The following is a 16,762-nucleotide window of genomic DNA, read 5'->3' on the forward strand; positions in this document are numbered from 1 at the left end:
AAAAGAGCCGTGCCGAGTCATTTAGGTTCCATGCAGTGGAAAAGCAAAAGAGCCGTGCCGAGTCGTTTAGGTTCCATGCAGTGGAAAAGCAAAAGAGCCGTGCCGAGTCATTTAGGTTCCATGCAGTGGAAAATCAAAAGAGCCGTGCCGAGTCATTTAGGTTCCATGCAGTGGAAAAGCAAAAGAGCCGTGCCGAGTCGTTTAGGTTCCATGCAGTGGAAAAGCAAAAGAGCCGTGCCGAGTCGTTTAGGTTCCATGCAGTGGAAAATCAAAAGAGCCGTGCCGAGTCATTTAGGTTCCATGCAGTGGAAAAGCAAAAGAGCCGTGCCGAGTCGTGTAGGTTCCATGCAGTGGAAAAGCAAAAGAGCCGTGCCGAGTCGTGTAGGTTCCATGCAGTGGAAAAGCAAAAGAGCCGTGCCGAGTCGTGTAGGTTCCATGCAGTGGAAAAGCAAAAGAGCCGTGCCGAGTCGTGTAGGTTCCATGCAGTGGAAAAGCAAAAGAGCCGTGCCGAGTCGTTTAGGTTCCATGCAGTGGAAAAGCAAAAGAGCCGTGCCGAGTCGTTTAGGTTCCATGCAGTGGAAAAGCAAAAGAGCCGTGCCGAGTCGTTTAGGTTCCATGCAGTGGAAAAGCAAAAGAGCCGTGCCGAGTCGTGTAGGTTCCATGCAGTGGAAAAGCAAAAGAGCCGTGCCGAGTCGTGTAGGTTCCATGCAGTGGAAAAGCAAAAGAGCCGTGCCGAGTCGTTTAGGTTCCATGCAGTGGAAAAGCAAAAGAGCCGTGCCGAGTCGTTTAGGTTCCATGCAGTGGAAAAGCAAAAGAGCCGTGCCGAGTCGTTTAGGTTCCATGCAGTGGAAAATCAAAAGAGCCGTGCCGAGTCGTTTAGGTTCCATGCAGTGGAAAAGCAAAAGAGCCGTGCCGAGTCGTGTAGGTTCCATGCAGTGGAAAAGCAAAAGAGCCGTGCCGAGTCGTTTAGGTTCCATGCAGTGGAAAAGCAAAAGAGCCGTGCCGAGTCGTTTAGGTTCCATGCAGTGGAAAATCAAAAGAGCCGTGCCGAGTCATTTAGGTTCCATGCAGTGGAAAATCAAAAGAGCCGTGCCGAGTCATTTAGGTTCCATGCAGTGGAAAAGCAAAAGAGCCGTGCCGAGTCGTTTAGGTTCCATGCAGTGGAAAAGCAAAAGAGCCGTGCCGAGTCGTTTAGGTTCCATGCAGTGGAAAATCAAAAGAGCCGTGCCGAGTCATTTAGGTTCCATGCAGTGGAAAAGCAAAAGAGCCGTGCCGAGTCGTTTAGGTTCCATGCAGTGGAAAAGCAAAAGAGCCGTGCCGAGTCGTTTAGGTTCCATGCAGTGGAAAGGCAAAAGAGCCGTGCCGAGTCGTTTAGGTTCCATGCAGTGGAAAAGCAAAAGAGCCGTGCCGAGTCGTGTAGGTTCCATGCAGTGGAAAGCAAAAGAGCCGTGCCGAGTCGTGTAGGTTCCATGCAGTGGAAAGCAAAAGAGCCGTGCCGAGTCGTTTAGGTTCCATGCAGTGGAAAGCAAAAGAGCCGTGCCGAGTCGTTTAGGTTCCATGCAGTGGAAAGCAAAAGAGCCGTGACGAGTCGTTTAGGTTCCATGCAGTGGAAAGCAAAAGAGCCGTGACGAGTCGTTTAGGTTCCATGCAGTGGAAAATCAAAAGAGCCGTGCCGAGTCGTGTAGGTTCCATGCAGTGGAAAAGCAAAAGAGCCGTGCCGAGTCGTGTAGGTTCCATGCAGTGGAAAAGCAAAAGAGCCGTGCCGAGTCGTGTAGGTTCCATGCAGTGGAAAAGCAAAAGAGCCGTGCCGAGTCGTGTAGGTTCCATGCAGTGGAAAAGCAAAAGAGCCGTGCCGAGTCGTGTAGGTTCCATGCAGTGGAAAAGCAAAAGAGCCGTGCCGAGTCGTGTAGGTTCCATGCAGTGGAAAAGCAAAAGAGCCGTGCCGAGTCGTGTAGGTTCCATGCAGTGGAAAAGCAAAAGAGCCGTGCCGAGTCGTTTAGGTTCCATGCAGTGGAAAAGCAAAAGAGCCGTGCCGAGTCATTTAGGTTCCATGCAGTGGAAAATCAAAAGAGCCGTGCCGAGTCATTTAGGTTCCATGCAGTGGAAAATCAAAAGAGCCGTGCCGAGTCATTTAGGTTCCATGCAGTGGAAAAGCAAAAGAGCCGTGCCGAGTCGTTTAGGTTCCATGCAGTGGAAAAGCAAAAGAGCCGTGCCGAGTCGTTTAGGTTCCATGCAGTGGAAAAGCAAAAGAGCCGTGCCGAGTCGTTTAGGTTCCATGCAGTGGAAAAGCAAAAGAGCCGTGCCGAGTCGTTTAGGTTCCATGCAGTGGAAAAGCAAAAGAGCCGTGCCGAGTCGTGTAGGTTCCATGCAGTGGAAAGCAAAAGAGCCGTGCCGAGTCGTGTAGGTTCCATGCAGTGGAAAGCAAAAGAGCCGTGCCGAGTCGTTTAGGTTCCATGCAGTGGAAAGCAAAAGAGCCGTGACGAGTCGTTTAGGTTCCATGCAGTGGAAAGCAAAAGAGCCGTGCCGAGTCGTTTAGGTTCCATGCAGTGGAAAGCAAAAGAGCCGTGCCGAGTCGTTTAGGTTCCATGCAGTAGAAAAGCAAAAGAGCCGTGCTGAGTCGTTTAGGTTCCATGCAGTAGAAAAGCAAAAGAGCCGTGCCGAGTCGTTTAGGTTCCATGCAGTGGAAAGCAAAAGAGCCGTGCCGAGTCGTTTAGGTTCCATGCAGTGGAAAGCAAAAGAGCCGTGCCGAGTCGTGTAGGTTCCATGCAGTGGAAAGCAAAAGAGCCGTGCCGAGTCGTGTAGGTTCCATGCAGTGGAAAGCAAAAGAGCCGTGCCGAGTCGTTTAGGTTCCATGCAGTGGAAAGCAAAAGAGCCGTGCCGAGTCGTTTAGGTTCCATGCAGTGGAAAGCAAAAGAGCCGTGCCGAGTCGTTTAGGTTCCATGCAGTGGAAAGCAAAAGAGCCGTGCCGAGTCGTTTAGGTTCCATGCAGTAGAAAAGCAAAAGAGCCGTGCCGAGTCGTTTAGGTTCCATGCAGTAGAAAAGCAAAAGAGCCGTGCCGAGTCGTTTAGGTTCCATGCAGTGGAAAGCAAAAGAGCCGTGCCGAGTCGTTTAGGTTCCATGCAGTGGAAAGCAAAAGAGCCGTGCCGAGTCGTTTAGGTTCCATGCAGTGGAAAGCAAAAGAGCTGTGCCGAGTCGTTTAGGTTCCATGCAGTGGAAAGCAAAAGAGCCGTGCCGAGTCATTTAGGTTCCATGCAGTGGAAAGCAAAAGAGCCGTGCCGAGTCATTTAGGTTCCATGCAGTGGAAAAGCAAAAGAGCCTTGCCGTGTATGTGTGTAGTGAGATCATTTGGCTGATGTCGGTTGATTAGTTCTGGATCACAGACACCACTCCAGCTCTTCCCAAATGTACTAAACGGCTCCATTAGTCCAGAGAACCCCTGTAGTCTAAAGCAACACTAGGCAATACTTTTACCTTAAAATTGCAGCTTCAAAATGATTGTGATTCTGTAATGACTCCAGAGAATGTCTAGAGAAACTGCAGTGCACAGTGGGATATTGTCTGCCTCAGGTGCAGTCTCACAGCAGGAAATGTAACATGCTTTAGGTGTGGGGGTGGAGCCTGTGCTGCGTGCAGGAGAAACATCCTGGAATATTTCCCTTGCCGGTCTCACATGCGTTGACTCATACTCGTGTCTTTACCAGTGCGTGAGGAGGATAAAGTCTGTGTAATGTCAGGGACGAACGTTGGGTGGTCACGTTCACACATACAGCTCCTCTGGGAAAACTCCGGAACATTTGTGGATTATCGTGCATGTGTGAAAGGGCCGTAAGATTAGCTGCTATCGAGGCAGTATAAGAATCATTTTCTTTTCCAGGTGCCCTTTAACTCTTTAAAACCTTTCAAAGTATTGAGACACACAACTTTTATTTTTTTCAACCTCGGTACCAATGTTATTTTCCTGTGCAACAAACACATTTAGCGCTACAAAACCTTTCGTTTTATTTTCGTGCTCTATCGCTTAACTCGTAAGATGATTAACTCGTAAGTCAAGTTTTCACTGTATATTCGTTAATGAACATTTATGACTTTCACATGATGTAAGTTTCGCAGCAGATCACTCGGTGGCTGAATGATGAAGTGTATTTGAATGTCGGAGAGAACCACAGCGCTGAAGGTAGAGTGACACATTACTTTATATAATGTACATAAAGGCCTTTTCTTGGTAGTGGCAGTGATAACTGAGGAAAACCACAAATTTTTACCACAAATATGCACCACTGACCACTGCTGTGGGTATGTGTGTTCACTAGCCCTAATCACTAGTGTGTGTGTGTGTGTTCCACTGGATATTTGTGATGTGTTCCAGAGTAGAAATCAGGTTATTTGTTGAATGCTTATTAATTAGAAAGTCCTGTTGGAGAGGAATGTGAAGGTGGGTTTGGGGCAGTGTGCTGCTGTGCTTAAAGAGGCATGAGAAAGGTCTTTGGCACTTTGGGGGTCTGTGGTATATTTTGTCATGCTTTGGAGCTTGGCAATACCTCCATGCCCACATTCCTTAGCCGGTTATGATTCATGTCTTTACATATTTCTCCGGATAAGAATAATACAGAGCATGGCCTTCTAGGTTTTAGAGGGGGAAAGGGTTTAAGAGTCAGTGCCATTATTCTGGAGGTTAAAATACCACTCTGGAAGACAATATTTCAGCCTGTGCTTTCTTTGGTTATTTAAATTAGTCTAAAAAGCTGATGTTTTGAAACTTGTGATGTACAGATGTAGAATTTTAAGCTGTTAAATATCCCTTAGTTCTGGCAGAAAAAGAGAAAAGCCACAGCTTGTTTTAGTTTCTGAAATTTCACTCTAAAATCTGTAGGTGAAGCTCCAGTGAGGTCAGGTTCTGATGTTGGATCATTAGTTCTGGATCACAAACACCACTGCAACTCATCCGAAACGTGGTGGATGGAGCTCCCACTCTACAGAGAAGCAGTTCCACGGCTGGGGCCCTGAGCAGGGTGATCTTAGGCTTAAAGAACAACTATAAAATACTTGTAAATGTGTGCATCTTCAGCGGGCTTCTTCCAGCAGTGATTAAGACGTATGTGCATTGCTCTAATCACAGAATGGATTTCTCTCTGTTGCAGAGGTCTTTTCCAGTTCATGTCAGAACCTGCAGTAAAAGTGTACGCTAGGGTGTAATCTTTATCTCTGGGGACAGTTTAGTTACTGTCCAATCCTGCTTAGAAAGCAGTGTGGTTTCCTCATAAGGAAGGGTCCGTATGTGCACTGCTGCTGATTAGCTAAGTGCCCACCATTTGTCCCAGTGTAATCTTTAATAATTTATGGTTTACAGACAAGCTGTTCAATATTTAACATTTTAAAGTGAATGAATATGCACACCATGGGCTATTTTTATCCAAAACCTATAACGGGTGTGTGTCTGTTGTATCCGATTTTATTCCTTAAATCTACCTTATTCTAGTTCACACCATTATTGACCACAGTGTGAATCAGTTTCACTTTCACTGTGTGTAGGATGGTGTTATTTTGATTATATTCAATGACCACAGTAATAAACCATTTGTTTACATTGATACACTTCCTGTGTATACAGTAATGCAGAGTTATAATACTATACCACATTGTTCCTTCACTGTCCCAAAGAACATAAAGTGCTGTGGGTGTAGAGCTGGACGATAAGCCCAAAATTTATATCACAATATATTTCCTATCATTCGTATTTCGTTGACACGATAAAATACCGATATTGGTATGAACAATTAAAAAGCCACAGAAAAACTGCCAAGAACTGAAAGCAACATGACACCACCATCAGACAACAACCTCTTGTCTTTGTCAATATTCATATTTTTAAACTCATTTTAAAATTGACAATCAGTCAGTGACAGACGCTGTAAATAATGTGTACTGAAGTACGGAAAGTGTGTTTAAAAGTCATATTGTTATTGAAACACTTTATATTGCGATATATATTGATACTGAATTATTGTTCAACCCTATTTGGGGTCTAATAAATATATAATTATATAAATCATTATATATAAATATATAATGATAAATACATATATCTGTGAGGAGTGTAGAGTGTTCTCTCTGTGTCTGCGTGGGTTTCCTCCGGGTGATTGTCTGTGCAGAGTTTGGTGTGTTCTCCCTGTGTTCACGTGGGTTTCCTCTGGGTGCTCCAGTTTCCTCCCACAGTCAGAAGTGTCTGTAGGTGTGTGTGTGAGTGAATGTGTGAGTGTGTGTCTCCCTGTGAAGTACTGGCACCCCCACCAGGGTGTGTTCCTGCCTTTCGGCCAGTGATTGCGGGTAGGCTCTGGGCCCTGAACTGGATAAGCGCATACAGATAACCAATGAATGAATGAATACTATCTCTGCCGAAAAAAAAAAACTCCACGTGTCTCTGTTTTTTTTGTAATTATTTGTTTACTACATCATTTCAACACAGCAGCTGTCCTCCATGCTGTGTGAAAATTTCATGATGAGTGGACCAATAGAAATACTCCATCGAAAGTTAAAGTTTTTTTCCTTCTAATAGAAAGTTACTTTTATGGATATACATTTTACTGCCCAAAGTATTCACACACCCATCCAAATCATTGAATTTAGGTGTTCCAATCATTTCCATGGCCACAGGTGTATAAAACTAAGCACCTAGACATGCAGACTGTCCTGACCTCAATCCGACCACCTTTGGGATGAATTAGGAACTATCAGGATTAATACTGTTGACCTCAAAAATGTCCCCCCAGCTGTTGGTTCGACCGGGACTGGTTTGTACTTTCTGACTTAACCACAGTACATTCAGGTGCCTCCGCTGCACAGCTTAATGTACTAATCTAAATTAACTGTATCTGCAAACATGTGGTCAACCCACAAACTAGCCATATTTGAGCCTCACACTGAACTGAACTGATAACGTAAACAGAAAAGTCCACAGTGTGTGGGTTGGTAGGCTTTAGATCTTCAAATGAATGTGCACATACACTGGTTGTGTTTTTTTATATTTGGTTATTTATTTTAATTATGTTACTCAAAAGCCAAAGTACATTGTATTTAATAGTTGTCTATACACAGTATGAGTACAGTCTATATATCAGGATCTGCAGATACGCAAACAGTGAAAATAATTGCTATTTTGCTCAATATCACTCTTCCAATAAACCGGTTGGGACCTAATACAAACTTTTTGGGCCAGGATCCAGCAAAGGACAAACAGACTGACCTGCTCCACCGTCCTTACTGTAACGACGTCTGCACTGAGGTCACTGCAATAAATGAGTCTACAATACACGCCTGGCCTCAGTCCAGAGAGTCATGAGCTGCCTTTCCGGGCACAGACTAAGGCCAGTCTGAGACTGCACTGTGCAGGGGGACTCCTCAATGAAAAGGCTCTTTACAGCATTACGGTAGTTGCCTTCCCTTTGTCTTTAAGTAGTTAAATTAAAGTGCAATGTTAAACCCAAACATTATGCTATGCCAGTGCAGACTGCTGAATCTATTTACAAAATAAAAGACCCTTAAAGTTTTCCTTCAGTGCAAAAAAACCATTCCCAATAAAGTGCCAGCCAATTTCCCTAACGTTGCCACAAAACAACATCAAAGAGTACAGTGCTTTGAATAATTCACTATTTATTGCTTTCAGACAAATCAGTCTTTCCTTGAAGGTCTTAAATCTGGGGTCAGACCAACTCTCAGTCTGGAAAACTCTGGCCAAATGAAGGCACAAGAGCAAATGACCGGAACTTGGACTTCAAATAACAAGTTCACGCGGAGAAACAAATCAGAGTGGCTCTGGGGCAAGGCCAGTTAAGAGAGTGAGATATGACCAATCCACTCCGAGTCGAGTGGCAGCTCTCTGATAAAGCAGTGGCCGTAATCCTCCAAGAGTAACCCTCGCAGAGCCAGAGAGAAGTTTGAGTAAGTTTCTTAAAGCAATACTGATCAGAACAGGCGTTCTCGACAAATCAAATGTGATGATTTGGCATTGTGCGTGATGATGAAGCATATTTTCAAGTGTGTAAGGCATTTTTTATGCTTTCATGATCATATATTAAAAACTTTGTTAAAGAAATTAATGAAGTATCAGGGCTTGCTTTTGTAGAGGAATGTCTTCAGTTTCTTAATAATGACGATGAAGATCAATACATATATGTATTTTCATTCATTCATTCATTATCTGTAACCATTATCCAATTCAGGGTCGCGGTGGGTCCAGAGCCTACCTGGAATCATTGGGCGCAAGGCGGGAATACATCCTGGAGGGGGCGCCAGTCCTTCACAGGGCAACACACACACACACACAATCACTCACACACCTACGGACACTTTTGAGTCACCAATCCACCTACCAACGTGTGTTTTTGGACTGTGGGAGGAAACCCACGCAGACCCAGGAAGAACACACCACACTCCTCACAGATAGTCACCCGGAGGAAACCCACGCAGACACAGAGAGAACACACCACACTCCTCACAGACATTCACCCGGAGGAAACCGACGCAGACACAGAGAGAACACACCACACTCCTCACAGACATTCACCCGGAGGAAACCGACGCAGACACAGAGAGAACACACCACACTCCTCACAGACAGTCACCCGGGGCTGTGTGACTGCAACACTACCTGCTGCACCACCGTGAATGAATATTACAAAATACATGCTGTACGTTTGTGATGTGGCGAGGCCTGTCCCATCACCAGTTCACTGACCCAAGGACTATGAAGTGTATATGTGAATGTACTTACCTGACTTTCCTGACCTGAAATAGAAATAGCAACCTCACTGAAAAGATGGAAAATTTTGAGGGCGGGGCTTTAGTTCTAAATGTTTCAAGGTTTCCCTGGGATGGGGATATTTTGGTTGTTCCCACGACTCTGTTTTGCAGAGGAGAACCCTTAGTGTTAGAGTAACCAGGTGGGGTAAATGTATAATAGTCCAAATCTGTTGTCTAGGTGTGTAAATATTGTAAAAATGTATTTTCTCTTTGTTTCAGTGTAGGGCAGTGTATTTTCCATTGTGTAAATAAACATCCACAAGCTGAGGATTCTTGTCAACATAGTGTCTCCAGAACAGAGAGCTCAGAGCAAACCTGAAAACAGAACAGTAACCACAGTGAAGAATACTGAGGTCAGCAGAAACGATGCCCATATATCGTACGATAGCCAGGACCCCACTTCAGTTTTCCATTAACAGTGGGATATTCCTGCAGCTTACAAACCTAAGAGCATATCATAAGTTTCACCAAAATGAACCCACAGCGTTTGCCCTTTATCGTGCCGATCTGGAGCGTTTCGGGTTTTGTAACGCCTTGCCTGTGGGCACATCACATGATCATGAGGCTCTGGTTCAGAGGAGACAGGAGTGGAACTTTGGTCATAAGATCGAGTTTAGTTTTTATACCAGCACTGTGCCTGCACTCAAGCTTCTTAACCACTTTTTGATATAAAAGCTTTATGAGGTGGCGCCTGATTTTGGGTCTCTGTGGTTTCTGGGAGAAAACAGGATGGGGTTTTTTTGAGGAAATCAGTCGTTGTTTGTTCGCTCTTGTGCTTTGTCGTAATTAAGAGAAGCGTGAAAAAGTTTTATACCTAGAGTGGGAGGTCTGTTTTAACAGGCTGAGGTTTTTTTTTTTAATAAACTGGCTGATGTGCGTAAGAGTGAGGCACCTGTCTCTCCCACACAGACACACACACATTGTACTGTTTACTTACCTTACCTCACACAGGCCTGAGCTTTCCATATTTACCTGAGATAAAGCATCCTATTCTCGTCACACTATAGCTGCCCATACTCCCAACTGCTATTCAGGGGGCTTCATAGAAACTGCTCTGTTTATATAGGGTTAGTTGCATAGAGTAAATTCTACATATTAAAAGTTTAATTATGAAAGGATATTAGTTTTGTGTCCTGTCCACACTGTCGTTAAAGAAAGGCTTTCACATTTTTTTCTGGTCATGTGACATGATTTTTAATATTAATATATATATATATTTTTTTTAATTGTGATAAATATTTTGATTATATTTGCACAAAATGTTAGGAATACAATGGAAAATCAGCAGGGTTCATATTTTAAATGTTTTTTTTTTTTAGTGCCGTGAACATGCACTTGTGTTTTTAGATGTTGATATAGGTCAAAGTTCACCTCCAGTCATCAAATTAACCCCTTTAAAGTCCTCTCTTTTCAGAATTACAGATGTAGAAGTAATATCCAGGAAATGTTCCCTCTTTTTAAGGGTGTTTTAGATGTGTCTCTTTACCTTTGCGTACTTTGTGAGTATCTGTGAATATTTAAATAGTCCATGCCTCTGTCTCCACCCACTCTTCCATCGCTCGAAAGCCCCTCCCTCCAACTTGAAGGGATTGATTCCTTAAATGTATGACATCAGAAACCCTGGCTGTCTGAGGCCCCCTATTTGAGTTATTGGAACGTAAATCTCAAAGCAGAAATTGTTTATATCGCTCATTATATGTCTTTAAATGAACTTCCTAACATTTTGACATGATTTAACAATGTATAGTTTAAAATACAGTATTAAAGGAGAACGTTTTAGCTTCATTTAGGAATCATATCTATTAGTGAGGACATGATTTTGCTAAAGTTACAATGAAGGAAGCCCTAATTTGAATAGGTTCAATCAAAAATATAGAATTATGTCACACTTTGGCACAAAATCTATTCAATGAGTCACAATCCTTTTCCTTTTTTGCTTAATGAACCTACACTGTGAAGTGCAGTTTGCGTTCAGGTTTACTGCGGCCATCTCCATAATTCAAAGCGTAAAAGGGTGCTTTTCCTTCGGCTGCCGTCTCTCTGCTGCTCTGATCCTGCTGTATGGGTGATCGTAGTTTAACGCTAGCCTAATGTTTTTCTGTGGCTGGAGCGTTTTCAGGGAGGGGATTTAATCGTATTGCTGTATATATGGATGAAGCTGGGCAGGGAGAGCCAGGGGCTGTGTCAGGGCTTTGTCAGAGAGGAGGACAAACGGCCACTCAATTAGCCTGATTGCCTGCTGCTGTGCGTCCGCAGGTTCTGGGATTACTCCAGGAGTCCGATGCGGCTGGACACGATGGAGCACCACTCAGAGTTTGTGTGTGGCCTGGATTTCAACCTGCACATCCCCAACCAGGTAATCTCACCACTCCGCATATTCCCCAACCAGGTAAACTCACCACTACACATAGTCTCCCACCGTGTAAACTCGCCAATACACATCGTCCCCAACCGTGTAAACTCACCACAACACATAGTGCCCAACCGTGTAAACTCACCAATACACATCGTCCCCAACCGTGTAAACTCACCAATACATATCGTCCCCAACCGTGTAAACTCACCAATACACATCGTCCCCAACCGTGTAAACTCACCAATACACATCGTCCCCAACCAGGTAAACTCACCATTATACATAGTCCCCAACCAGGTAAACTCACCACTACACATAGTCCCCAACCAGGTAAACTCACCAATACACATAGTCCCCAACCGTGTAAACTCACCAATACACATAGTCCCCAACCATGTAGACTCACCAATACACATAGTCCCCAACCATGTAGACTCACCAATACACATAGTCCCCAACCAGGTAAACTCACCAATACACATAGTCCCCAACCGTGTAAACTCACCAATACACATAGTCCCCAACCGTGTAAACTCACCACTATACTTAGTCCCCAACCAGGTAAACTCACCAATACACATCGTCCCCAACCGTGAAAACTCACCAATACACATCGTCCCCAACCGTGTAAACTCACCAATACACATAGTGCCCAACCGTGTAAACTCACCACTACACATCGTCCCCAACCGTGTAAACTCACCAATACACATAGTGCCTAACCGTGTAAACTCACCAATACACATCGTCCCCAACCGTGTAAACTCACCAATACACATCGTCCCCAACCATGTAAACTCACCAATACACATAGTGCCCAACCGTGTAAACTCACCACTACACATAGTGCCTAACCGTGTAAACTCACCAATACACATAGTGCCTAACCGTGTAAACTCACCAATACACATCGTCCCCAACCGTGTAAACTCACCAATACACATCGTCCCCAACCATGTAAACTCACCAATACACATCGTCCCCAACCGTGTAAACTCACCAATACACATAGTGCCTAACCGTGTAAACTCACCAATACACATCGCCCCCAACCGTGTAAACTCACCAATACACATCGTCCCCAACCATGTAAACTCACCAATACACATCGTCCCCAACCGTGTAAACTCACCAATACACATCGTCCCCAACCGTGTAAACTCACCAATACACATCGTCCCCAACCAGGTAAACTCACCACTATACATAGTCCCCAACCAGGTAAACTCACCACTACACATAGTCCCCAACCAGGTAAACTCACCAATACACATAGTGCCCAACCGTGTAAACTCACCACTACACATCGTCCCCAACCGTGTAAACTCACCAATACACATAGTGCCTAACCGTGTAAACTCACCAATACACATCGTCCCCAACCGTGTAAACTCACCAATACACATCGTCCCCAACCATGTAAACTCACCAATACACATCGTCCCCAACCGTGTAAACTCACCAATACACATAGTGCCCAACCGTGTAAACTCACCACTACACATCGTCCCCAACCGTGTAAACTCACCAATACACATAGTGCCTAACCGTGTAAACTCACCAATACACATCGTCCCCAACCGTGTAAACTCACCAATACACATCGTCCCCAACCGTGTAAACTCACCAATACACATCGTCCCCAACCAAGTAAATTCACCACTACACATAGTCCCCAACCATGTAAACTCACCACTACACATCGTCCCCAACTGGGATTTCAATTATATTAATGTAATACATAAGGCCTACTGTCCAGCTCCTGAAGGCCAAAGTGGGGTTGTGGCACTATTTCAGGAGAGGCATAGCAAGGCAAATGAATGAGAAACAAGATGCTAATTCCACAGTTTCAATAAGAAGTTGCAGTTTGTATAAATAAAAATATTTAAAATAAATTCCCCTGGAGGTTGGAAGCAAAAGACATGTATGTGCATGTCAACGTGGGCGTTCGGAATGTGCTCATCTGCAAAAGGGGGTCACTACAGAAACATTTTGGGAACCACTGGCCTAACGAATGAGAGGGCTGTGTCTACCTAGAAATTTTCATTGGGTATTTCAAACCTCTATAGCTCTAAAGTTTCCAACCTAAAAAAAATTTGAAACATGATTGTTACTACAGTGACACAGAGAGTTTAAAACAGCAGACCCGCTGGACTCAGAGGAACGCCCTGGGTCATATTAGACAACATCTGCTGGTCAAATACGCCCATGTTTGTCTAATTTCAGTTCAGTAGTGCACAGCCGTGATGTTGTGTGTTTTGATCATGGCCAGAGCCTGTTTTATTATTGAAAGCAAACAGCAATTAATTTTTAAGGCTTGCTTCAATGTTTCCATCATGCCATCTAGATCTGCCTTCTGAGTAATAATGGGGTCTAATCAGTGATTATGTGTGTGCTGTTCTGATTGGTGTTCCTGGAAAAGGCTGGTCATACACACACAGGTCTCATGATGTGTCTGGAGTGGGTTTGGCAGTGGGCAGAAACATAGAGGCCAAGGCGGAACAGTGTTTTGCTGATGCAGGTACTAGTTTGTGAGAAAAGAAAAGGCTACCAGTTTTAAAGACTCGACATTTCTGAAGATTACATAGAAAACTGAAAACACGTACCTACTCTCAAAACAAAGGAAAGCTAAAGGTGGAAACACAAAGCACTGAAAATGATATTAGATTTAATTGTTTTGTAGTTTTCTGATAACTGTAAATGTATGATTATGCCTTTACTCACTGGAATTTAAACCAGTTAAGGGAGGGTCTATGGTTTTTGTAGAGTATTCTATGGCTGTACCTTTGCAATATATTTCCTGGGTATTTTCATTCATTCATTCATTCATTCATTATCTGTAACCCTTATCCAGTTCAGGGTCGCGGTGGGTCCAGAGCCTACCTGGAATCATTGGGCGCAAGGCGGGAATACACTCTGGAGGGGGTGCCAGTCCTTCACAGGGCAACACACACACACACACATTCACTCACACCTATGGACACTTTTTGAGTCACCAATCCACCTACCAACGTGTGTTTTTGGACTGTGAGAGGAAACCGGAGCACCCGGAGTAAACCCACGCAGACACAGAGAGAACACACCACACTCCTCACAGACAGTCACCCGGAGGAAACCCACGCAGACACAGGGAGAACACACCACACTCCTCACAGACAGTCACTCGGAGGAAACCCACGCAGACACAGAGAGACCACACCACACTCCTCACAGACAGTCACTCGGAGGAAACCCACACAGGGAGAACACACCACACTCCTCACAGACAGTCACCCGGAGGAAACCCACACAGGGAGAACACACCACACTCCTCACAGACAGTCACCCGGAGGAAACCCACACAGGGAGAACACACCACAATCCTCACAGACAGTCACTCGGAGCAGGACTCAAACCCACAACCTCCAGGCCGCTGGAGCTGTGTGACTGCGACACTACCTGCTGCGCCACCGTGCCACCCTGGGTATTTTCGAATAGCTGAAAATCACTTATTAAAAGTAAACTGTAAGTTTTCTTATCTGGATTTTAGGTCCACAGGTCCACTCCAGCAGCAGAGGGTTAAGACTGTAATTAGCCTACATTGCGCAGACTGATCTATAGCTGGTACTCTGTATGCTTAGAATAGTAAAGTTGGTAAAATCATTCTAATCCAGCTTGCAGCAAGTCTTACAGTTATAACTTTCCCTTTTAGACATACACAAGTTGATGTCTGCACCCCCACCCTTTTATTTCTAAGGCTCACACCAGCTCACATTAAACTGATGAACGGAAAACCAAGGGTCAGAACAGTCAGTCAATGAGCCGTCTTCCCGCTGACAGAGAGCAGCCGGAGTTCACACTCAGCTCCCTCTGGACAATCTGAGTGTGCACTTTGAGCACTGCACACACACACACACATACTCTCATCCCAGTCCTGCTTTGAAGCCTTTTCAGCACAACAGTGCACTCTCAATCACAGACCCATTCAAACCCAAAGAACAGTCCTCTGTAGAGCAGGAGTACGTTGGAACTACATTGACCTCGTTAGTCCATGTTTTCTGGCTGATCTGAGGAGTTCAAACTACAAAAAACTGAACAGAGAGATGAAAACTAATTGCATTATTAAACTCTTGAACCCTTATCTTTCATCAGGCTTATCATTTAATTACCAAAGTGCCTGTTTCATGTATTTGAATGTATTTTATACATACAAGGTCTACTTAAGATATTTTCCTAGTGTCAAAAACAGCCATAGTTCACTTTTCTTACCATGGCTTTAAAGCTGATTTTAATGTAAATAGCCTCTGTTCTTATTCACTGTCTGATATTGTTCCTCGTTCTAAAAGCAGTCCCGGCCCAATCAGCCCATCACCAGAAATGTTTGCATGAACAGTTGAAGTTAAATCTGTATACTGAATTCGGTATCCAAATATCTTGGATTTAGTGACATCACAACACCAGTGAAGAAAAAAGTCAGTAGTTTTTGCAGCTTAGATTGTGTATATAGATCAGAAAGAGAATACAGTGGTCCCTCGCTACTTCGCGGCCCGCTTTTCTCGCTGTTTCGCGTGTTTTCAATAAATATTAATGTAACATTATTAGTAGTAGATAATATTAGTAGTAGTAGTAGATAATTAATATGCGTATTTACTCAGCGGATGAATACACACCAAAAAACGAAAAGTAGGACTTACGTACTGGTGCTTGAAGCGCTACTTGCCGATGTGAGATTGTAAACATGATTGGTTGACTGATGGAAAGCGGCCAACCAGAGGATGGTGCTCTGTATCCCAGTCGTTCGCGCTCAGCTACCCCTCTCCGCTTTTCCATTTCACGTTAGCATCGGACTGTCGTGTGTGTGTAGTTTTAAATCTTAAAATAGTGTACAACTACCAAAATAATGTATACGTATTAAAATAAATATAGAGTCCCTACTTCGTGGATTTTTACTTACTTGAGGGATCACTGTAGTCATTCATTCATTCATTATCTGTAACCCTTATCCAGTTCAGGCTCGCGGTGGGTCCAGAGCCTACCTGGAATCATTGGGCGCAAGGCAGGAATACACCCTGGAGGGGGCGACAGTCCTTCACAGGGCAACACACACACATTCACTAACACACTCACACACACTCACACACACCTACGGACACTGAGTCCAACGTGTGTTTTTTTTTTTGACTGTGGGAGGAAACCGGAGCTCCTGAAGGTAACCCACGCAGTCACAGGGAGAACACACCACAATCCTCACAGACAGTCACCCGGAGGAAACCCACGCAGACACAGGGAGAACACACCACACTCCTCACAGACAGTCACCTGGAGGAAACCCACGCAGACACAGGGAGAACACACCACACTCCTCACAGACAGTCACCCAGAGGAAACCCACGCAGACACAGGGAGAACACACCACACTCCTCACAGACAGTCACCCGGAGGAAACCCACGCAGACACAGGGAGAACACACCACACACCTCACAGACAGTCACCCGGAGGAAACCCACGCAGACACAGAGAGACCACACCACACTCCTCACAGACAGTCACCCGGAGGAAACCCACGCAGACACAGGGAGAACACACCACACTCCTCACAGACAGTCACCCGGAGGAAACCCACGCAGACA

The 16,762-nt window shown here is 44.6% G+C and overlaps 1 protein-coding gene across 1 annotated transcript in view; it reads left to right on the top strand.

Annotated features, from left to right (window-relative positions):
* pex7 (peroxisomal biogenesis factor 7) overlaps positions 1 to 16,762 on the top strand; it is a 61,410-nt gene that overhangs the window by 33,152 nt on the left and 11,496 nt on the right. Inside the window, exon 9 of the mRNA XM_066676878.1 lies at positions 11,053 to 11,152. Coding sequence (XP_066532975.1) covers positions 11,053 to 11,152 — 100 coding nt within the window. The remainder of the gene's footprint in view (positions 1 to 11,052; positions 11,153 to 16,762) is intronic.

The sequence above is a fragment of the Hoplias malabaricus genome, chromosome 7 (genome assembly GCF_029633855.1).
Source record: "Hoplias malabaricus isolate fHopMal1 chromosome 7, fHopMal1.hap1, whole genome shotgun sequence".
NCBI classification, from domain to species: Eukaryota; Metazoa; Chordata; class Actinopteri; order Characiformes; family Erythrinidae; genus Hoplias; species Hoplias malabaricus.